This window comes from Protopterus annectens, chromosome 9.part0 (assembly GCF_019279795.1).
Source record: "Protopterus annectens isolate FY-2018-M chromosome 9.part0, PAN1.0, whole genome shotgun sequence".
In the NCBI taxonomy this organism is placed as follows: domain Eukaryota; kingdom Metazoa; phylum Chordata; order Ceratodontiformes; family Protopteridae; genus Protopterus; species Protopterus annectens.
Genome location: NC_056743.1, coordinates 240,240,566 through 240,265,333, shown reverse-complemented (window position 1 = coordinate 240,265,333; position 24,768 = coordinate 240,240,566). Strand labels below are relative to the sequence as shown.

At 41.4% G+C, this 24,768-nt stretch overlaps 1 protein-coding gene across 3 annotated transcripts in view; it reads left to right on the top strand.

Moving 5' to 3' along the window:
* The window catches only part of BET1L (Bet1 golgi vesicular membrane trafficking protein like), a 62,708-nt gene that overhangs the window by 3,104 nt on the left and 34,836 nt on the right, over nt 1-24,768 (top strand). For all 3 annotated transcript variants that reach the window (XM_044082819.1, XM_044082817.1, XM_044082818.1), the window contains exons 2-3: nt 6,994-7,085; nt 22,655-22,714. In XM_044082819.1, the coding sequence (XP_043938754.1) occupies nt 7,011-7,085; nt 22,655-22,714 (135 nt within the window). In that variant the 5' untranslated portion in view covers nt 6,994-7,010. The remainder of the gene's footprint in view (nt 1-6,993; nt 7,086-22,654; nt 22,715-24,768) is intronic.

The window sequence follows — 24,768 nt, the reverse complement described above, 5'->3', positions numbered from 1 at the left end:
TGTGGTCATGTATGTGTGTGCATGTCTGTTCCTGTCTTTTTTTTTTTTTAACTGATAGCAGGCTTGCAATGCTATTTTTACAATTTTGTGCATTTGCAAGTAGCTCTATCTTGTGTAGTTATCTTATTATTGTTTAACATATTTTTTTCTTTACAGACTATGGATAATGTTTTTTTTTTCTTATGTTTTTTTTCTGGATCCTGTGTCTTTGAATCATGTAGTCTACAGTGCAATCATTGCTTGCTTATCATTAGCAGGACAGACATGGTCATGTATCAGTAGTCATGACTGCAGACATTTGTGTTTTGGTGTCCTAGTAACTCTCCCACAGATGACCTATATCCTGGTAAATGCAGTAGCTTGCATTGCTTTCTCTTTTAAGCAGACATGTTGTAGTATGCGACCATGAAGTCTACCACATAGATGTGGCTTGCCAGAGCTTTGCACATACCCCCAGTTTGTGTGGTGCATGCCATGCACTTCTCTTTCTTCAGTAGTTATTGACAGGTTGGTTCACCTTCTTTCTTTCAAGATGGGAGAGCATGCACTGATCGCTTACTACCAACCTTTCTCATTGGCTTATCCACCATTTAGGACACTAATTGTTCGTGGGTCATTTGTTTGATAGTCAAGGTTATATCCCTTTGCATATTAGAACCAGATTTTATAGGTTAGCTTTTTTTCGGGGGTGGTGAAAGTTGGTATTAATCTTTTCTACTTTTTCAGCTGCATAGAATTTTTGGTACCTTTACAGTGTTTTGTAAGAAATATGTACTGTATCTTCTTTCCTTAAGCAGCTGCTATGAAGGTGTTTGCTCTTTACATTTTGATCTTTGTTTTGTAAGGTGTGTAAGGGGGCATTAATTTTCTGACATGTAATACTATCAAGTTCGTTGTGTATTTATTTGAAGTTATTAACCAGGTGGGTCAGCTGCTTCAGGGAATCTCTTCATTTATGACCAGGCCACTAGGCAAATACAGTCTGTCATGTATAAATGTAGTTATACAGAGAAAGACTGTGGGTATGTTTGTGCATGTTTTCAAACATTTTGATTGCCCTGCATTCAGAAAAAAGTTAAACATTCTGCAAGCAACCTTGGATCTCAAATTATGACTAGGATACTATCTGAAATAGATTTTGGGAAGTGTATAGTGCCTCTAGTAATTAGTTTAAATGTGGGGGAAGGGGCAGTGTTTGAAGAGCAGTTGAAATGTATTTCAGAACAGGCTGACATGTTAAAATCAGTAGCTGCATGCTGACTGTTTTTCTTTTTTTTCTTCAAACAACCCCCCCCCTCATACACACACACAAGTAGGTTTTACTACTACCCAGAAATTTCATGGGGTTGGGGAGTAAAGACCAACTAAGATCAGCATAATGTCTGTTGATGTTTCTCGTTTGATAATGTTTCCCATGCTTCAGCCTGTTGTTGTTCATTATAGGTTATACCTAGTTGAACTACTGTTAAAGGTGGACAGTTACCTTCACAACAGATAAACCTACCTTTTGCAACTTCCTCAACAGTTGTATATTAGGCATTTGTGAGTTATCATATGAAGCCAGCCAAGTCTGTCCGTGCAGTTTTGTTATTGATATATACAGAAGTGTGAAATTATACATAATTGTGTGAATACGAATATCAATATTAGTAGCTTTCCTAGATGAGTCTGGAGTCACTTGCGGTTATGTTGCACGTCATATTAAAGTAGCAATTCATTGTCCGGTATGTAGTATGAATGTAATGTGGATTTGCATTAATAATATATGTATGAAGAAGTAAAAGTAAACAGTTGGTGGTGTCACTCTGCTATCTTTAGAGAGATGTTAATGAGTTAAGAAAAGTTTTTCTCCTTTTTTTTTTGTTTTAACTTGAGTTTGTTTTGTGTCAGCTTTGTATTGGTTGTAGAGTTAAAAGTGCAATGGCCGTTTATACTATCCTTAAAATAATTTTTAGTAGTTTTCAGCTGGAAAATTAAAAATATTATGTTGGTTTGTAATGTGACTTGCTGTCAAGGTTGTTCATAAAAGGAATTTTATTTAGCAGCTTGAGTCAAGAGAAATCTTCTCTTAAGAGGTGGGATCCCCCTGGTTTTCTTTATCCTTTTATGAGTCCATGTCTGTAGTCCATCAGGCCTTTACTGTTGCTTTTACAGTCAAGAGGGAAGCCTTCTAGCTGAGTTTTTTTTTTCTTATAACTAGCCAGTTTTCTAGTTTCAGCACTCAAATCTGTTTCTTTGAACTCAGCACTTGTTCAGAACTCATTGTAAGCACTACATAAGCTGCAAATTACTACAGCACTCAACTTTCCTCACTTGTCTAGTGGAAAGCAGTTTTTAGTACTTAATAAATAAACACTTATCCAGGCATGTCTAAGGTTCAGCTCCCAGTGATTTCTCCTGTCTACTTGATGAATCTGGGCATCTTGGGGCAATGCAGCAATTGCCTCATGTACACAGACAACCCTCTCCTCCTACCACCCAACACTACAACCTGTGAGAGATGCACTTATATAGCCAAACTGGAAGAAAAGCTCTCTTCACCCAAGACTGGACTAGACAGTCAAGAGGAGAAGGTAAACACTTGCACCACACCACACTCATCACATAGTCCCTCAAAACCTATACCACCAAAACACACACATAGAAACACAAAACACACACCTACATTCGCGGAGGCTCTCAATAAAAACCTGCCCAAGCATCAGGGACATCCAAAGCATAAACGCAAGCAAACTCCACCCCCCAACACAACCCAAATGACACATAGCCCACAAACTCACTGTGCCACTCAACCACAGCCCATAAGGCATAACAACGTACCCAACACTCTAGTCATAGGTGACTCTATAGTCAGGCACACTGATGTTGCACTCACTAGACTAAACAAGGAGAAAGTGACTGTCAGCTGCCTGCCAGGTGCCAGGATCCACACCATAAAGCATGCACTCAGGTCACTCCACAATAAGTACAAATATGACACTGTCATTGTCCATGTTGGTGTGAATGACCTGAGACGTACCTCCCTGGACTACATGAAAAGAGACATGGAGGAACTCCCCGATCTTGTATCCCAGGCAGGTATGACCCTAACCCTATCCTGCCATCACCCAGAATGATACCACAGTACAAGGACAAAATGATTGACTTCAACAATTGGCTAAGCTTCTGGTGTCATTCTAAGGGGATCCAGTATTTGTCTGCCTGGGACGACATGATCGACAGTCCACAATGCTTTGCCAGAGATGGCCTGCACCTGTCTCCCTTAGGATTACGGATACTGGCTAAGGCTCTTGCCACCCCTATAGTGCCTTTTTTAGGCAAGGTTCAAATGACAAATTCACCACAGTAACAGGTACAAGCAAGCAAAATCTGAGGGTAATGCTACTCAATGCTAGAAGTCTAAACCTCAAAATGCACTCACTCGAGGCACTCCTTAAAATGGAGAACATTGACATCTGTGCAGTGACAGAGACCTGGTTCAAAGCTCCAGAGAGCACCCATGCATTACCAGGCTTCAATTCATACCACACCTTTCGGCCACCTAACCCAGAAAGAAACACTAAAGGCGGAGGCGTGTCCATATTCATTAAGGATATCCACACCTCCAGGCTAGTTGCACAGCATAATGCATCCGAGATTATCCAAGTGCAACTAACTCTGGGCAAGACTGCAATCCAAATTGTAGCTTGTTACAGACCCCCCACCATGCCCCAGGATTCACCCTCCTCATTTCTTGATACACTGGAAAGTATTAGGGTACAACCCAACACCCTAATAATGGGCGATTTCAACTACCCCACCATTAACTGGGAAAACTACTCATGTACCAACTATTTTGCTCAACGTTTTCTAGAATTCATAAATTCCAACTGCTTGGATCAACTTATTCACACCCCCACCAGGGGCAGCAATATCCTAGACCTGGTCATTACCAACATGGGAAACCGGTGTTCCACACCAGAGTTCAATTCCTCGTTGGTCAGATCCGACCACAAGCTAATCAGCCCAGACATCCACATCCCACCCCCAGCCCCAATTAGGGAAACCATCGTAAAAAACTTCTCAAAAGCCAACTTCACACTTCTTAAGACAGAAGTGGCAAACTTCATGACACCCATGCAGACGGACAATAGAGGTATGACTGCCGAATCCTACACAAATACACTTTTATAAGCACTTACACGAGTGCATGGATCATGCTATCCCTAATAGAACCAAGATGTTATCCTCCAAAAAAAGGAAGCCAATCTGGTGGTCCTCTGCCATAAACAAACTCTATAACAGAAGAAAGAAACTGTTGCAAAAAAGAGTAAAATCCCATGACTGGAGGAACTCCCTGGTCAACCTCAGTAAGAAGCTGAGATCCCTCATAAAATCCTCCAAAGCTAGTTACGAAAACAAAATTGCCACTGACTCTAAAGACAACCACAAAGCATTCTATAGCTATGTCAAGAATCTAAATGGGAACACTCAGATCTGCTCTGAGTTACAGCATAATGGCACTAAATATACAGAACCAACTGATATTGCCAACATCCTAGTAGATAGGTTCAGTGCTAACTTTACCCCCCTCTCACCCCCTAGAGGGCCCATCTCTATACCGGAAGAATGCAAAGTTCCTATAATCACGGCTGCACAGGTAAAAAACACACTCTCCAAAGCCAAGAACACAGCATCCATGGGACCTGACAATATCCCAGGCTGCGTTCTACACGAACTACAGAATGAACTGGCACCCTACCTAAGTACCATGTTCAATCATAGCCTCACATCAGGCTTTGTACCCACTGAATGGCGCACTGCGACAGTTATCCCACTCCACGATGGGGGAGCCACGACGGACCCTGGGAACTACCGCCCCATTAGCCTGACGAGCCTGGTCTGCAAGGCCATGGAATGTATCATCCTGGAACTCATAAACAAAGACATTGGTAATCTCCAAACTCTGGACCCTACTCAGTTTGGATTTGTAAAAGGCAGATCATGTCTCCTAAACCTGATTGACTTCTTTGAAGCAGTCACCAAAGCCATAGATGAGGGTAAAATGGTTCACACAACTTATCTAGATCTCGCCAAGGCTTTCGACACCATCCCCCACTCTGGAATTCTAGATAAGCACACTAAACTAGGTATAAATCCCTATGTCACAAGATGGGTTGCCAACTGTCTCACGGACAGAACCCACACTGAAAGTAGCGGATCCCAAATTCGACATGAGACCAGTGACAAGTGGAGTACCACAGGGTTCAGTCCTGGGTCCTCTCCTGTTTGGTATCTACTTCTCTGAAGTGCAGGCCAACACAGAAGGTCTTTGGCTAACAAAGTTTGCAGATGACTGCAAACTAGGAGCCATAATCGAAACTCCTAACGATGTGGACAAACTACAAAAGGGCCTCACTGAGACAGATACCTGGTGTCAAAGCCATGGCCTGAAGCTCAATGCCAAAAAGTGTATTGTCATCCCCTTTGGTAAAAACTCTGTACCCATGAACTACCACATAGCTGGTAGTCTACTTAATGCCGAAAATGTGATGAGACCTTGGGACACAGGTGGACAGTAGTCTCTCCTTTGATAATCACATTGCCACAGTGGTCAGGAAATCCTTCTACGTGGCTCATCTCATCACAAAAGGATTCTCATCCAGAAAAAAGAGGTCATTGTTCCCCTCTACTCATCACTCATTAGACCCATTATAGAGTACAACGCCCCTTTTGGTATGTACCTCACAAGACATCTACAACAATTGGAAAGACCACAGAAATACCTCACAAAGAGGATCACTGGCCTCAAACAGATGCCCTATGCAGACCGTCTCAAAAAACTACAGCTTTACTCCATCGCATATCGCCTACTCAGGGGCGATCTCTGCCTAACATACAAAGCTATGTCAAACCCAGAGCTGTTGGACATGCTCCACTTGAAGAAATCCCAATCCCTCCGAGCTACACGCTCTAGGGACCTTACCCTTGTCACCACAATAAACAGAACATGCTGGAGGGATAGATTCCTGTCCCAGAGACTTCCCATACTCTGGAACAGACTACCTATCTATGTCAAACAGAGCTCCTCATTAGCACTCTTCAAGAAAAATCTTGATGATTGGATGGGAAATGGGAAATTCACCCCGGGGATCACTTCTGTGGCTCTGCTCGACAGGGGCACAGGAAAATAATTTTCTTGGGTGGCGAAAGCCAGGGTACATTTTTTGGCTAGGCTTGTATGGGCCCTAGGGCCGATAGCCTAGTACCTACCTATGAACCTAAGAGTCAGCCAGAGGGGCCATCATACATACGCTGCCATGGTTGCAGTTTGTGCCTTTGTTGATGTTCCAAACCCCTCCCTTTGTGGTTGATATCAACTGCATCACCCTTCCTCCTTGTTTAGGCATGCTTCCGTTTAATTGTAGTAGTTAAACAAGAAGTGCAGAAGAGAAATGCATTTTAGCTGAACTAGTGCTGAATCTTAGACTGAAGAGTCACCTTCCCGGTGTCTTCACACGTGTTGCAGTGATTTTTGCAACACAGAAACAAAGTGAAGTTAAAAAACATTCTGAGCTCATTAAGTGTGAAGCGTCAAAACTATAAATCAGACATGTTAAATTTACAATTCTTTCACTGGTGACATTTCAGATGTGGGTTTGTTTTACCTTTTGTAATTTTGTAGAATTGTTTTAGGATATTTAAAACTGTTGTAAGGGAGTTTTTTTGAGTGTCAGATTCCTCTGTTTGTGATATCACCTATAGGTTCTTAGACCGATTTATCTGTAGTATACAGAAATCTCTGTATAGACATTGCCTGAAGCACTGTGACTATAAATTTGATGCTAGAAGATATAATGCTTTTGCAAACAAATACTTGATGCTTTTGTTTAGATGAGTTTGAAGTAATTCTGCCTGTTTCTGCAAGTTTGGACTTTAGCAGGTGGTTTTACTTTGATACACATGGTTGATTTACATATAATAAAAATGTTTAATTTAATTTGTTTTTTTCAGGTCAGAACTCAAGTGCAATGGATGAGGTGTTGGATGCAGAAAACAAGCGTATGACAGACAATCTAGCAAACAAAGCATCCAGACTCAAGCTGGTTAGTTACATATTCCTGTTTAATTACTTGCACATGATCTGTTTAAAAGCAGTACTAGGTCCTGAGCAGCAGCAACCATTGTAAATTATGTCATTGGTCATCCAGTGAAGATACAGTAATGTGGCAAGATTGTTACACTTGAAGTTGTGCAACCACTACAGTATGCAAGTAACTTAGAAGCACAGGCAGCACTAATTATCTCATGAAACTCCAGTACCAACCACCAGCAAAGTAAAAGTGAGAAAAACAGATGTTGTAGCTGAGGAAAAAGAGACAAAAGCAACAATTACTGAAATAGCTAAAGGTAGTGACTACAGTGCTGTGGCCATTGAGAGATGTAAAGTTTTAAATTACCAAAATATGTAAGCAAAAACTAGGGTAATGTGGAATAAAGACAGCAAGACAGATTGTTCCTTTTAGTAGTAGGAACAACAGTGTACATTTTTTAACCAGTACAGATAATGACACATTCACGACAGAAGGAGGCACTTCAGGTATATTTACTGGTGCCGAAAAGAGCAGTATTGGGAAACTTTGAAAAACTGAAGCATTACTATTTTACTGAACTTTAATTGAACCCTGACTTAGAAAGGGGGAACATCCATGTCTCACTTTTTTTTTAACAAACATTCGGAGAAATTAAAAGGAGAGAACATGCTGCTTGTAGGCACTTCCCCTTGGGTTAAATTATCTTGCACAGCATTTTGTCTAATTTGCTTTTATTGAGTAGCACCCTAAAAGCTGTCAAGGAGGAACTGTACATGTGTGTGTATATTTATATGTACACGTACACGCACTTAAACGTACACACACGTTATACATTTGCATGTGTATGTAAATGTGTATATAAATACGTGTGTGTATGTTTATATGTATAAGTATATATAAATAAAACATATATATGCACGTACGTACACAACCCAGGGCACCACCATGAACTAGTTCACCCCCAGGTTGTCTGTTATGCCATCCCTTTAAAAAAACTTTTTATACGTCTGGTAGGTCCAGCAAGAGTCCGGTTCTTCAGGATTACTAAATGTGTCCCAGATGTAAATGATTCTTGTATTGTACTAATTTGTTACAATTTGTTACTTTGTTTTATTTCTTTTAACATTATACCTTCTGGTACCTTGCAGTTATATTTTGTAGTTGCGGCGGTACTATGATATGCTAAAATCCTGACTGGTGCTTCTCCACTTTTGGTACTGTTGTTCAACTGGTGTCAAGTTTAATGTTTTAATGCTGTGAAGGGATGTTACTACTCTGCACTTTGAGCAGTAATCTGCTGTCAACATTGAGCTTTGTCAGGTTGTACCAGTTTTGCAACTGTAATAGTACTATACTGGGGTAGTAACAGGATAGAATTACAGTCTCTCAAGTATACCTCAGTATTAAAACAAACAAAAAAAATAATTATATATTGTTTCAATGAAGGAATGGCACTCCCATGTTTTACATTTCTGGAACTGTATTACTTCAAACCGTGAGTTGCTGACCCCGAGACTGCACTGATGGAACAACCATATCTTGCCAGTCCTAATTAGTGCTGGGTGTGTCATACTGTCAAGCACTGGCTGTGCAGTTCGGGCAGTAGTTGTCTTTTCAGCTGTGTCTGATCATGGGGTGTACTTTTAGTCTGGTACTCAATTTCAGCCTTACTCATTGCCAACATTTCAGCCCATCTACCCAGCGAGTAAAAAAGGGCAAGTTGATGGCATCCTGAGATGAATTGATTGATTTTTGCCTGTTTATTCATTATTTTACTTTTTTATTTATTCATTTGCTTTTGTTTAGTCATTCATTTATTTATTTGTTTTTTTTTTTGTTTGTTTTTTCTGTTCATTCATTTTATTTTCTTAGTCATGTTTACTGACTGTGTAGACAAACTGGCCTGCACACCCTTTCCAGTTGTCACCTAGCACAGATGTAGAGATGAAGCGTGTTAGTGCTGGGATTGACGGGAGACATCCTCGCATGATATACCAGACCTGTGTTGGACCGTTGAGATACAGATAATTAGCAGAAGTGAAGGCATCATCTACATCCTTATCTAGGTGAGGCCACTCCTTGGACAACTTTGTATACTGCAAGCACCTCCTCTGCTGATAGGGATATTTGCATTGTTCTTCCCCGTATCAAACAGCTGCAGTACTCCCATGATGGACTTGCACTAAGAAAGTAACTCCCCCATCCTCTAGAATGAGAGTTTTGGTTGTTATTGGGACCGAGTATTTTTGACCCCCTGTTCCACCACCTGCTTACTCTTGCAAGCCTTCTTTCTCTTAAGGAGTCCAACTGAGGCTGTGTTTAAAGTATCCAAGAATATGTTCTCATTTGCTCATATGGGGTTTGGGTCCATCTGCTGTCTTATTCCTCCTTGGTGGACAGTAATTGGAAGCTTACAGCCCTCCCTGTTTCTGGGAACTTGACAGAGCTACACAGGGCCCTTACTGCAGTTTTTATATTTTTTGCTTCCATGAGGCCCTGCATAGTTTCTCTGCAGTGATGCGTTTGCTAAGGTAGCAGGCTCCTGAACATGTTACTGGGCAAAGGGATGTGGTTTTGGTGCCCTTCTGTTAAGGTAGAATTTAGGAACATATTTGTCATTACCTGTTTTTTGAGTGAGTTCTTCTTCGGTAGACTTTTGGGACATCTTTAAGGACTTCCAGGAGAAAAAGGTTTGGGGGATCTTTTTCTTTGTTCTCCCTTAAGGCAGTGCAGTTCTTTGGGCTGAAAAGATTCTGTTCATAGGGCAAAGCGGTGCAGTCCTTTCTCAGCTGTGGTGTCCAGGATGGTTAATGTGTTGGCCTAGCTGTCATACTGTAAACTGCTTTCCAGGTCTTTTAATGGGTAGTGGGTGGAGATCACTCCAGGTTTTTCTGGGCCAACACAGAGAAGCAGCGGGATGCAAAATGTGGTCACAGAATACCAAGCTTTAAAGCTTTTAGGTCCTCTACCAAAAATGCTTTTTTCTTAGAAGCCAAATGCATTAGCATGAAGTTTTTGTGGCTGTCCCCAGACTCTACTTATTTCAGCAGCCATAGAGATTACCCCTCGTTCTGAATAAGACCACATATTTTTACTCATTGCTTTGATTTGTGAAGCAGGTAAGGGACTTCTGCCTTGGAGGCTTAAAGGTGCATATCCTGTATGTCAAGTTCTAAATAGTGACTATCCAGGCAGGCATACTTGTGCTATTGGAGGACTGTGGGGTGGTGTTGCTGAGCATGATGGATGCTTTTGATATGTCATTGTATGAAATTTGCAGAGGAAGTTTTGTCCATTGGTGTCTGGGTAGATACCACTTCCAGTACAAAATATTACAATTTTGGTGTTTCTTTTGCACCCATAATATTTGCCAAAGTACTGGTTCTACTTTTGATCACCTTGCAGAAGGACCTCCTTTGTTTCTGTTTTCTTGATGGCTGTCTCCTGGTGGCCTTTTTGAGGAGTTTACTGTTAGGTCCTTTCACTTTTGCAGTTGTAGGGTTTGAGATCCACATGCTTTTCATAAAGTTGAAATAGTCATCTCAGAGTTTTTGTGAGATGCATGCTTTTATTGGGAAAGACCTGAGTGTGTTTTCTTGTTGAGCATTCCTGCTGGGATATAGGACACACAAAGTTATGTGCCTGACATTCTGGGTGAGGAGGCTGAGTGTCTGTGCTGATGTTTCTGGACTTTATGGCAGGCACTTTCTTCAAGGATCACTTGTATGTTTCAGATTGTAGTTTAAGTGGACCAAGAGATGGCACTGATTGCAGAGTTGTTTCTTCTTTTTGGATCATATTATGTCCAGCCGTTGTCAGTGGACTTTGCCAGTGGTTGCAAAGCTAACACTTCAGTTTTATTTTTCTAGTGTCTGAACCTTAATGCTAAGCTTTGGATTGGTGAATTTCCCTTGACAGATCTTCTTTCCTGTAACAGAACACATGGCATATGCTTCTAACATGTTTTGATGACTTCCTAAGCTCCTTTGTGAACTAGGAGAGATGTAACTACCAGGAAGGGAGGGTCCTGCATGACTTGTAAGTAGCATTTTTTGGTTTGGAAGGGGAGCTGAGTTCAGACCTCATTCAACTTTACTCAAACATCCAGTATGTCATTTTCCCCATAAGAACGGGTTGGCATTTATTTACAAGCCTTGGACAGAAAGACCATGCATATCTGTCAGTGAGTTACAAGTAATGGTGTAACATTTACTGGATTCCCTATCCCTGAAGAGATTGAGAGTTAATCAGCAGTTTCAGGCCTGTTTGGTAGCTGATAATTAATAAATCCTTTTGTCAGTATCCCTTTGTGGTTCCTCTTTGATTCCTCGAGTGTGAATTACTTGTATTCCCAAGATGGCACAGCAAGCATTTTTGATGCAAGTGCTTGCATCTTAAATTTTGGAAACACAACTCTCTCAACATACGCTGAATAACATTTTTGTAGGAAGGCATCCTCTCAGCATGCCACCATGTGGAGGCAAACCCCACTTATTTGCACTATTTCCAAGATGGTTTGGTATTGGCATGTCGAAACTGCATCAGTTGACCGTTTAAAATGTAGACACTAAATGTGGAATTCAGCATGCTGAAAAGTAAACCAATTCGAAAATGAATACATAGACAACCATGGTTTGATGTAATCGACATAGCAGGAGGTGAGATCACTCACCTCCTGCTATGAACATTAATGTACCTTTAGACTGTACAGTCAATGGCACGTTAATTGTAATGTTTTGCAGGGGGGCTGTGCTCACCTGGACCCTCATATGGGGGCTGTGCCCCCCACACCTCCTGCAAATTAAATATGCCAACTCTGAGATCTCACTTCAGTGAGGAAATGGGCTAATTTCCTATTCCTCTCTGAACCACGATCCCCTTGCACAATGTCTAACCCAAATGCTCGACTAACACTACCCATTCACTGTAGTGTAGTAGATCGATTTGGGTTTGACATTCTGCCCACTTGGAAGCTGCAAGTTGACCATTTGCTGGTCGAATTATGCAGTTTCCAAGTTGTAATTGTAAACCCTCCAAGATATATAGCAGTTGTAAGATCACAAGGTCTTGGAGAAATAGGAAAACATGCTTGAAAGTACATTTCGTAAATGGGCTGTTTCATTGAGAGCCATCTCATTGAAAGACCATTTTGATAAAATAGCTTCTTTTTCAAAAGTGTTGGGACCCTGGAGTTTGTATGTGTAAGTAGAGGAGGTGAACAGTGTGGGAGTGTAAGATTCAGACCCACCCCCATAAAATTCCAAGATATACTTTTTAAGGGACCTAATTCCTTTAAACTGCCTTTGAGTTGCTGTTGACACGACCAAATCCAGTCATAGAATTCAAAGAAAACAGTTGTTATCCTCATTACTATACTGCTGAGAAGGGAGTAGTTTAAAGTTTTTTTCTCCCTGGTAATTTAAGACTATTCTCGACATAGATCCCGTGCTTCTGCTGGGTCCTCCATGTGCTTAAGGTTGCCAGAAACCTTCCACTTGCCAGATGTTCTCTGCTAAGAGAAATAGGCTCTTCTTTTGTACAGTGAGCAGTGTCACCCTAGTTAGTCAGTTAGATAATCTTGATGTACGTAGCTGTATGTTTTATATTTCAGTTGTCTATGGTCACAGTACAGTGCGTGCTACTTGGGTTTATGCTACGGTATGTAGCAGCAAGCAAGATGGTAGCCCAGCACTACCTTGTTAATCAGTTTTTTGAAGATGTTCTACATATCTGCCCAACTTTGAGGAGTCAATGTCCTCTTTGGGACCTTGCTGTCAAGACTGACAGGCTTGCTTATACCCTGCTTGAAACTTTGGGTCTGGAACTTGCAGAGGTGGTTCTGTTTGTTTGTCTCTGGGTAGATACAGAGCATTCCAGAAATTAGTATCGTTAACCATCACATCCTTCTAGGCTCTTTGACCATCAGCCTGATACTTGGTAGAAGCCATAAGTTGGACTTTCATAAGGATTTGGATTCCTTTAGTTCTAATACCACTTATGGAACCATAGTCCTGTCATTAAGTAAGTTAATTAATTTTCTGGGACCATAATTTATTGTAGAGAGAGCATTTCACACATAGACAGTGCACTGCAAACTCAGATTTACTTAAATGTATGAGCTCCAGAAGGATGGAACAGGTACTCATCTCCTTTCCTTCAGTGAAAGCAGTGCTTACAGTTGTGAGGCAACCTGTTACCAAGTGGACCACAAACTACAGTATATTTTGCTAGCTAGATGACAAACCACTCCTTGAAGACTGCTGTTGTCAAGTTCACTCCATCAAGGGTGTTGTTCATATAATGTTTTCATTGCTTGACACATATCATGGCCAGTCAGTCACTCGATTGTCTGTGTTTTTGCCAGACATTATGTAGATTGTGCTTCCAGGGGGTTAATATTAGAAGCTCGATGGTCCTGTTCAACGAATACGAAAAGAGTGACACTTATTGTGCGAACCACGAAAACAGTGAACGTTCAAAACCAGGAAATTTGAAATGTCGATTCGTCATAGTTGGCCCGTCTGCGGTATAACTCTGTAAGGTAAGTGTGCGATAGTTACGGACCTTAGGGTTAGGGTGCGGGTTAAGGTAAGTGCATAGATAGGTAATGTATGTAAGGTTTAATGTTGGGTTAGAAGTAAGGTTTTGTTAGGGTGCGGGTTAAGGTAAGTGCATAGATAGGTAGTGTATGTAAGGTTTAATGTTGGGTTAGAAGTAAGGTTTTGTTAAGTGTATGTGTGTGGATTATTTATTTTGTTTGGGTATATCTCTGTAGGGTAAGTGTGCGACAGTTGCGGACCTTACGGTTAGGGTGCGGGTTAAGGTAAGTGCATAGATACATAGTGCATGTATATGGTTTATTTATTTTGTTTGGGTAGGTAGCATAGCGGGTGGTGGGGTTGGCCAAGTATGATGATTCGTAATTTTAAATTTCGCGGTTTACGGGGTTCGGTAAATATGTGTTGCTATTTTCGTATTCGCTGAACAGGACCTTCGAGCTTATAATATGAACCCCTTCCAGGGAGGTAGCCCTTCTTTGTCACCCCTGTTTACAATTTTTGCATTCTAGCCATTGTCTGGCTTCACATCTCTGGAGTTAAAGGTCACTGCTTGGACATTTTTCAAGCAGTTACCTTTCACAGAGGGTCCCAGACGTGTAGCATATGTATACTAACCATGTTAGTTGGTATGATAGTATTCGATCTACAGTGAGCTTTTATTACCTACCTTTTCCTGTTTGTTTTGTAGAAGTAGCTATTTGGTGAAAAGGTAAGTTCATCGATTTACTTTGCACTAATAGGGTTTCATTTTAATGACAGTTCATTGATTTTGTGTGTATCTGTCTCTGTGTAGGTGCATACATAAAATATATGTATGTATTTAATGTGTGTGTATAGGTATATGTAAGCAGTAGGTAATAGAAATGGATGTTATGCATATGTATGTGTACAGTTGTATATGTATATATCAGAATTATTTTTGAAAGCCTGCACCAGTGGGTAGAAGGATAAATGCCTGACCAGAGAAGAAGCGGCTCGGGAGTTTGGTGGTACTGTCAGAGAAGATGGGTGTGTCTATCCTGAGGGAGGAGGGATGGTGGTCCCTGCTTGGTCACACCGGTGCTATGTTGACAGAGCCTTTGCCAGAGGGCAGGGGTATGTCTGGGTGAAGGGAGCTAGTGGACATTGGCTTGACCATCCAAAACAGTGACATTCACATTTGATGCATGTGGATGACTATGCTTGTAAGGACTAAAAAGCCATAGGTGGTCACTGCTATGAAGCAAGTACTCAGAGCACTGTTAGTGGAGAAGTTTGGCTATTCATAATAAAGTGCCCTGTTAGCTGGGATGCCAGCGATGGCGCAAGCCAGAAAAATTGCCCCTGTTTAAGGAAACCCCTTCAGGCATCTTTCACCTCATTGGATGGAAAACTCCCTCCAGTGGGGAAACAGTGGGAATGTAGTGGGTGAGAGAGAATGGTTGTCAGGATAAGGGATAAAAATAGACATTAATAAAGCATGCGTTTCCTAGAAAGAACGTAATACTCTGAATACAAGAGAAAGCTTATTCTGCAATTTTAATCTTGAAAGTTATTGTGTAAGGATTCTTTTTAATTTCTATTTTTTTCTGCTGTTGGTGTATGATTTAGTGTAGGATTCCTTGATCCCCAGAAGTGCCTTCCAGGCATATACTTGCAAATGGAACTGGATCAAATTTTGCCTTAGAGATCTAGCACTGGTCAGCTGTAAGCAGTTTAACATGTAGTTTTGAAGTTTTTTTTGTTAATAATTCAGTTTTGCTTACTGTGTGATTGTCTATTAAGCAGCACACCCGTTTCTCTGGAATGAGTAGAGAGCTCTTCAGAAGTAAATGGGCTATTGTGGAAATAATGTATTAAAATCATTTATTCTAATGTCTTATTGAAATTTAAAGCTGGGATCATTACTGCTCCATTAGACATTAATCACATGTGGTTTGGCACTTAATGCTTTTAATTTATTTGCTTTCTCATGTGGAATAGGACTAAATACCATAAGGTCAAGAAAAGAGGATGAACCACCTTTCCTTCAATTACTGTGGTTAACCTCTTTAGAATGCTGCAGTATTTCCGAGTAACAAGACCCAAATTGTTTATATCTATGTGATGATATGAGGTGATGCCATCTGTGCCAGTGAGAGTAGGGCAGTGCATGTGTAATATATGCTAGCATAGCCAGCCGGAGTTTTGTAAATAATTTTATGTCATTTGACTATCGCACTGTTTTTACAGATGCTTGTATTAAAAATTCATCGACAGTGGGTGCTGCCGGACAGAAAAGAGATATACATGTATGTCAGACAGTATAATTATAACTGATTAAATGTATATATTTTAACAGAGAATTCTGAAGGGTAAAAGTAGATCTCGGTCCAGCAATTTTGAAAAATAGCTTGAAAATTAAGTGGGTTGGTTTAGGCCATAAAGGTTTTATCTTACAGGTCTGATTGCAGCCAGAGATAAAAATGTCTGGGAAACCCAGGACTAGGAATCTTATTGTGTTGTCTTTAGGGGTGAACTAACTGCTACCCTGGAAGAGTGGAAGTTTTTGAAATTGTTTTATAGCTTTCAGATGTTGCAACAGATCTTAGCAAAACTCTGGGTGTGTATTTTACCAGAGTCAGGTGACCAGATGTGATGTCATTCTATAACCAGCACTGAAATTATTTTTTTAGATATTAGTGAGAGATATTCCAGATGGTGGCCACGGTGGTGCAGCCGCCTCACAGCAAGAGGTTCTCCGGTTCGATTCTCGGCTGAGGTGCCTTCTGTGCGGATTCTGCATGTCCTCCCTGTGGTCGTGTGGGTTTCCTCTGGGTGCTCCGGTTTTCTCCCACATCCCAAAGACATGCAGTAGATGGATTGGACACTCTAAATTGGCCCTGGGTGTGAGTGTGTGCGTGTGTGTGTCTTCTGTGGAAGGTTGGGCGCCGGGCTGGCAACTCAACACCGTAAAACTCCACTGCCAATCATGAGCGGACAGATGATCAGCCGTGGTGACCCCTAACCGGGAAAAGCCGAAAGAAGAAGAAGAAGTGAGAGATATTCCAGAACTCTCACAGCAGCACTTTGTTTTTTCAGAACCTGACAGGAAAGATCTCTCTTTGGTATCTCACACAACCACACACCTCATCTTGTCTTGCTGTAGTAAGCAACTCACCACTCATCATCCTGGCTTGCTGTAGTAAGTAACTTGACTAGGGACCAGTGATTCTGTAGTCAGAGGAAAATATAGTGAGAATAGTTAAGTATTGATGTTATGTGATAAGTCTCTTATTGCTGAGCTTTACTATCCCAGGATGCACCACTACCAGTGTCTCGAGCTGGCTGGGCTGAGTAGTTTTTATTAACTAACTTTTCTGAAGTGTGTGCATTAAGCTATTACTGTAAGCTTAGCTTTATCATCAGTAAGACTTTAGTGATTTACTTTCCAGTGAGTGACTAAATTGTGTAACATCAATGTCTCTCCCCTTTAGCTTTAAAAAAATAAATAAAAAAATGCGGAAATTAAAATGTCTATCATCTATCACAGTCATTCATTCGTTTGTATATCACGAGGCAGCAAAGCACTTGGGCAGTCATGCAGTGTATGTCACGCTTTTTCTCAAGGGTCTCCTCAAGAAAAAAATAAATTGATTCTTAAGGGGTTAGTTAAACCTTCCTCCTTGAAGAAGCTGGCATCCCCCTCTCCTGCTCGCCAAGAAGAGAGAGTCCTCCGACCAGTCCTCCCGGGATCCCTGCTGAAGAAACTTAGGCAAACTTAGGCAGGGACTCCAAAGACTTGAAGAGAGGTTGAAACCCTGTGCTCGATTGCACCCAATGCGGCTCCTCTCTGAGCACTGGAGCAGGGAGCTGCAGGCTGGGTACGGCTCATGGGCTCGACCTCCCGGCTCGACAAGCTCGCAGCCGCCTTGGCGCCAGCTCATGGCGCCATCTCTACCTCCTGGAATCACCATCGGCCGATGGATGCTGCCCGATACTGGTAGCCGAGCGCCTCCGAGCGGCTCGGGCCCTAACCCTCCGAGGCGGGGCCCGATGGAGGCCGTTCTTCCCGTTCCTGTTTCCTCTCCTGTTTGTCTGATATAGTTCGAGTGAGACAGGAGACTGTCCAGTCCCCAGTCTTCCAAAAGACTGTTCCAGTCCCCAGTCTTCAAAAATTTGTTTCTTTGGTGACCCACATCAACCATTGCCGCCACACCTCCGCTCTCGCCTCCTCCGGTGCCGTCCTCCTCATGTGCTTGGTGGGCTCCGAAGTCATTGCTCCCGGCAGCGCCCCTCACTCAGGGTCGGCCTTGGCCACTTCTTTGCGGTGACGGAGGGGGGTCCGAAGACCTTTGTTTTGACTTCTCCTCGGTTACCCGGGTGGCTTCCCGGGACTCGGCTGCTTTCGGCTCCTGACTTCGGCAGCTCGATCACGGGGTCCGGCTTTCGGGCCCCAGGAGGTTCTCCGAGCCCCAAACCGTTCGGCCATCTCGGGGTCCTCTTGCCCCCATGCGTGGTGCCTCACAAGTCCCCTCCCCTGGTTCCGCAGCTTTAGCCAGCCTTCCCAGAGCCTGACTGGTCCCCGAGCCCTGGGGGTCCTCCCCAGTGAGGTCCGGGTTCCCTCCTGAGGTTTCAACCCCTGGTTCAGACTCCCGGAGAAGATTTTCTCGAAGACCAAGAGGAAGGAACCCCTGTCTGGACAATGATACACTGTCCCAATCATGGGACAGATCTCCGTTCTTGACTCGGATGATGAGATGGCCTCTCGCTGACTCAGTCCGTTAGCTCTCAGTTGGCTATATCGCCGTCAATTTTCTCTTTCGGCCCATGAGGCATTTCCAAAACTTTATCTGCTGTAGGTGCCCGTGATTTCACTCCCCTTTCTGCCCTTATCCAAGGCTAAAGGGGGGAAAATGTGGTTTCCGAAAAATCGCAAGTTTTTCTCCCAGCAGCAGAGATTCACAGGCAGACGGCAGAGGACGGGAAGGAGGGGAAAGCCGTCCCAGAGCCAGGCAGGCAGAGAGCCCTGGCACCAGAAGGGCTTTAATTCTGGCGACCCTCTTTCAGCCTCCCACCACATCATGACCAGGTTCTTTTAGTGCCAAAAGACAGGGGACCCTGAGCCAATATTGATCTCAGCAGCAGACTGAACCAATCACCAATCGAAATCCAATTCCGAATGGTCGCGTTACAATCATTCTTGTTGGAGAAGGATGTTTTCATTACCAATTTTGTGCTCTGCCCTTTGGTCTCACCACAGCCCCCAGGTGTGTCACCAAAGTGTTTGGCAGTAGTGGCTCAGGCTCACAGATCTTGGTTGGGGTCCTTCCCTATCTATCTCACTGGCTCTGACTGCCACTGCCTCAGTATCTGAACAAACAAGGAGGGACCAGATCATATCCCCTTGCAGGAGGCCATGAGAGTGTGAATGGGCTGTAGCTACCAGCGCTTTTTCTTAGTAGCCCACATCCAGGAAGTCAAAATCAAATGGCGGACAAATTAAGCAGGACAATCTCTCTCCACTCTCTCTCTCTAAACCGCAACTGCTTAGCCCAGGTTTTCAAGAGATTGGGGAGAAGAGGGCGACCTATGGCTGCACACAAAAAACCACAAACAAAAGTTCTTCTTTCCAGGTTCTTCTCTCTGATTCCACATCAGAAGTACCAGCCATGGATTTGGCATCAGTCCCTTCAATCTCTAAAATTAAATTGGGCCGGTAGTGGTGCATCCTGGGATATAGTAAGCTCAGCCAATAAGAGACTTCGCTTTTTGGGCATAAAGCGTGCCGAGGGAGCCGAGGGGATCGAACCCATCATTCAGAATGGTAATAGATGTAGGATGAATGGAAAAAGTCTGAAGTTATGGTGAGTACATAACTAAAAGTTTTTCTGCATCTGTGTGAATTTGTCCAACTGTGTTATTTTTTATATCTCCTGTGATTGAAACTATGGTGTTTATTCTAACTACATATTCAGTTTTCTTATATTTTCTAATTTATTATTTATTATTAATTATTTCTATACCTTTCATTGTGGCTGGTCTTTTAGAGAATACTTTTAACATCTTATGAGTACTTATGCTTATTTTAGTGACACTGCGGCCACTCCTGAAAACCTTGCTGCATTGATCAAACTCTGTCATTTGTATTAGTATTAATTTTGCTCAGTATAATTGGGTACCCTTGTAAGAACCTTAAAGTAGCTAACTGGTGGCAGCATAATTACCGTATAGTCTGGGCAGAGGAGGCACAGCTGGTAAATTTTTTCCAGCCTTTCCCAGGGGTGTGTGTGTGAAAATCAAACATCGAAGTGTGTGCATTAACTACTTGAAACAGGGTACACAGAGCTCAAAAGTGGTCAGTGTGGTGTCTTGTTTGGGGCCTGGAGAAAGACAGAGAGTCCAGCCCCAGGTCTGGAGAGTGCTCCCTGTGTGCTGTTAAGGGAAATTGTGCTTGGTGCAGAAAGCTGCATCTGAAAATACTTTGTGTATCCATTTTTGTTGGTTGTTCCCTCACTGGTGTCTTTGGTGAGGAATAAGGCTCCTTGATTACTGGCCCAGAGTAGGGATCATCACAGTCTAACAGAAATAGGTACCCAGTGCCATTTTGGATGTGTTGCATTATCGCAACTTCCATGATTTTTACATAGAGTACTGGTCAGGTTAATTAGTCTAAAAGTGTGTAGCTCTGATGTGCAATTATATTGTAAACCGATACTGCTGTATCCTGTTTCCATAGGTGAGGCATGCATCCAAATTTTGTTTAACATGATTGTGAAGGACTTAATTAGGTTTTTCTTGATTTGTGAAACCATTTATGAAAGAATGTAGTTTTATAATTAATTTAATACATACTTGTTTTTTTGCATCATGTGCCATCAGGTCAAAGTCATCTCATGGCAGCTTTATGAATAGTTGTCCTGAAGTGTGTTCTGACTGCCAAAAGAGGGGGCATCCATTGTTGTAGTTATTGTATCAATATATCACATGAAAGGTCTTCCTCTTGTATGTTCGCCCCAGCCAAGCATAATGATTGGTTAATTTGGAATACTTAGCACTTGTTTTCTGTTTTGTCTTATTAACGTATAGCATAATATAATTGCACACGTGTATGTGTATGTATTTATATAATATAGTGTATGATGATTATGGCAGCTAAATGGCAACCATCCAGTAATTGGGGGGGGGGGGGTAGAAAAATGAATGCCCAAAATTTAATGCACACACCAAACACTGACTATAACTTACTGAGCACCAAACAAAAACCCTACCCAAAGGTAAATCACTGGTACATTTTTTTTACAGAGTGCAAGCCTCTCTTTACCTCACCCATGTGGGGGTGCAAGGTCATTCCACACCCCAAGACTTGAATATACAAACCCCAGGGTTAAACCAAGTTGAGCAAGAGGGAAATCCCTGTAACACAAGAATCACTGTCAAAACCTCTAAATCCCACCAGCAAGGATTCATTACTACAGATAAGTAGTTCACATCACTCTGGCATCCCCCAAACATAAAACATTCCACCCAACCAAAAGGTAAATCCCACCAACTTAACTACACAACTGTAATTTAGCATTTCACTTTTTTCCAGTCACACTTTTGTGTGTATTCAGTAAAATTTGCAAGCCCCAAATACTCTTAGCATGTGTAGTTTAGTAAATGCACTAGATATACATATAAGAAAATTGTGTGTGCGTTTATGTACATATGTGTAATAGAATGCATTGCATTTGTTGAATGTATGTTGATTAATATTTTTGCCTACATTTTTGGTCGAGTGGATGATCACAGGTGGCATTCGTTGAAGTGATGAATAGTTAATGTAAGTTAAGTGGGATGTGGTAGTAATCCCAAAACTTTACTTACAAATGAAAGTTGTGTCTTTTTGGGTTGTGTGTGCATATGAGTCTTGGAGAGTTAAGTACTAGGGAAAAGGATAAATCACCAAATCACCGTTCACAGTGGAGTGATTGTGTGTGAGTGTGCGTATGCGCATAAGCATCTGTGTCCCTTCTTGTTGTTCAGTGATACTTTCAGGGAAAGGGAGTTTAGTATCCTAATAGGAAGTTACTAGGCTGTTGGCCCTGAGGGCCTTACAAGCCTAGCCAAGAATTTAGCCCAAGTTCTGACAAGTCAGCACCCGATGCCCCTGTCCAGCAGGGACACAGGTGGACTCCCAGCGGGTGTTTTTTTCTGTTTCCCATCCAGTTATCCAGGTTGCACTTAAAAAAGGTTAATTAGCAGAAAGGGAGTCTCTACCACAGGAGTCGTCGTCTCTGGGACACAAATCTGTCCTGCCAACAAGTCCTGTTGATGTCACAGACCAGGTTGAGGTTGCGCATGCGGGTTACTCGAGTGGAGCTTATGTGGAGGATTAGGGTAGAGGTAATCTTGGCAGGCATGAATAAAGTGTATTGTGCGTGCTAACCTACCCCTAACCTCAATCTTCCACATTAGAGTGCTAAATCCCTTCCCTAACAGTACCTGTATACAAGCTTACTTTATCTATAGGTCAGTTGTGTGTTTTTTGTTTAACAGATCTAAAAAGGAAATGCTTTTTTTTTTTTTCTTTAATCAGTTTATTTTTTCGTTTTAGTAGTGGTTCAGAAGGTAAGTTTGATAGAAATTTTAGAAGCATTGTTATTTACTGTAATTATTCATTTATTTTGGCTATTTGCTGTATGTTCATGTAGTAACGTAATGCCTGGCTACTAGTCCTTGGAATTGAGACTGAAAACTTCGGCCTTACTTACTTGGCTTTCAGTTTGTTTGTTTTGCGACTCTGAGCAACTCACTTAACCAGACAGTGCTTCTGTACTGAGTGCAAAAAATATATATGTGGATTAGTACTGCACCTTAGCTGACAAATATAAGTAAATATTGAGAGTCCAAGAAAGGCAGTTTTGCTAGGTTTACATACAATATTGTAATTCTTGAGGTACTTTGACTTTTTTCCTTTTCATTTCACCTGACTTAAGGATTCTGCAACTTTTGTTGTGAACACTCTGATTTATAAACTGATTTACCATTATAAAATTTTCTCTGTTTTTAATTTTTCAGCTTGCGTTGGATATTGATCGTGAGACAGATACCCAGAATAGGTACTTGATAGATGGCATGGTAAGCCAGGATTTCTGCATGTTTGTTTTTTTTTTGCAGACTTTTGTCAGCCCTTCCCCTTGTCTTCCTACTAGTTATTTTCATGTTGTGTGTGTGTATGTATATACATGTAATGTAATATATATAATGTGTGTGTGCACGCGCACATGTGGATATATATATGTATATATATATATATATATATATATATATATATATATATATATATATATGAATAAATTATGTCATACCTGTTGTGGGGATGGAGTAGGTTATTGATTATGAAGAATACACTGATTTTGTCATTAAATAAGATAGTTCAGAAGGTTGGTTTTAAAGAAGTGTAGGTAGACAGACATGTTTGATTTCTTATTGTGTAAGACATTACAGAGAGCTGAGCTGAGTTTAGGTAGGCTTTTTTTTTTTGTTGTGAAGAGCATAAAGGGAGTTTGTTTAAACAGACTGTACTGACTTGATGTGTCTTTAAAGGGTTATTGTGACCACTTGACAATTATGAGCAAATAGAAGGCAAAAATCTTAATAAAGTGGATATAGCAGTCATAAAAAGAAAAATAGACCCCATCATAAAATCAAGCAACTGGATTTTGGTGCAGGGGTTTAAGCAGTTTGGTGCAGATGTTTAAGACTATTTGCTCCTAGATCTGGACCCTGGAGCTGTAATGAGTTTAATTTCCACAGCTTGCATTTGCCTACTATATGCTCTGTGAAGGGACAGCATGCCCAGTGAGTTTATAGAGTTAAGCAATAGTTTGGGGTGTGAGTGATTCTCATCTCAAAACATTTACATTTTTATTTACTCTTTGACTGGCTTAGTTTCACATGGCTAGTGTCCTCCTTTTAGAGGAGATCTGAGGTGGTATTTGTAATGACTAGGGAAATGTGGAGAGGGTACCGGTGAACTTCATTTACTCTTTTTTTTTGTCAGTAAGTGCTGTGGGATCTTTTGCATCCACCTAAGCTAACCACCAGATTAAGCAGATGGGACGTCATTTTAATGTCTTGTAAAATATGGCACACTCAGGAGTGCCAGAGCCCTGAGGCAGTACTGGAAAATTTAATCCACATACTTCTTGTGAGAATAGAACCCACAACCTTATCTTCCAGCACCAAAGCTTATCTTTGTAAACCTTTTACAGGAACTTCAGAATCAGCCACCAGTAATGTTTTCAGATTTTTTTTGCTATATACCAGCTTATATGAACTTGTTCTGAAGTTTGGGGTGGGGTACCATTATGTGTTTTGTTCTTGAAAAGTATTTCTGCAGCTAAAGTGTAAAATCAACTTAAGTGTGGGACTTTGAGAGTCATTTAAACTTTAGTCCTTTAGAAGGGATTTTAAGATAAAAATAAACTGTTTGAAAATGTGAGCAAATTTTAAAACCTGCATAGATTGACTCCTCTTTTAGCTTAAATGAGAGTGGATTAGAGCTTTGAGTTTATTTTGATCTGAATCATACATTTTTTCAGACCGTCTCCATTTGACAGCTGTATTTTTGCAAATCCACATCAGAATTATCTTCAGGCCTGATAGAGTTTGTATTCAGTTTTGTTTACTCTTGGAACAACTTTTTCAGTTTGTGAAATAGATTTATCAGGCTATCTAGCAGTAGTACTGAAAAAGCAAACTGTTAATTTGGTGACTGTAATGCCTCATGAAACTATCAGTTGTTGGTATTTTGATTCACATCTAATAGCACAGTCATGCATTGCCTTAAGATTGTGACTGTTGCCATAAGTTAGTCAGATAAAATCCCATTCAGAACAGCTATAAAGAAAAAAAAAAGTTGACTGTTGCTGTCCCGGGGGGGGGGGTTGTGTAGTTCTACAAATAATGACTTGAAATTTTGGTGTCCAGATATTGAAACTAGTGAACGTGTTTGTGTTACATTTAATTGCATTTATTTGCTTTAGTATAGTGTCAAAAAAAATCATAGACATTATTTAAGAATAGCGCCATTCAAGTCTGTTTTAAATCTCATGACATTTCTTGCTAGTGATATTAATTAACACTGCTTGGAAGTGAATAACCCTGATGTTGACAAGTATGTGTGTGTG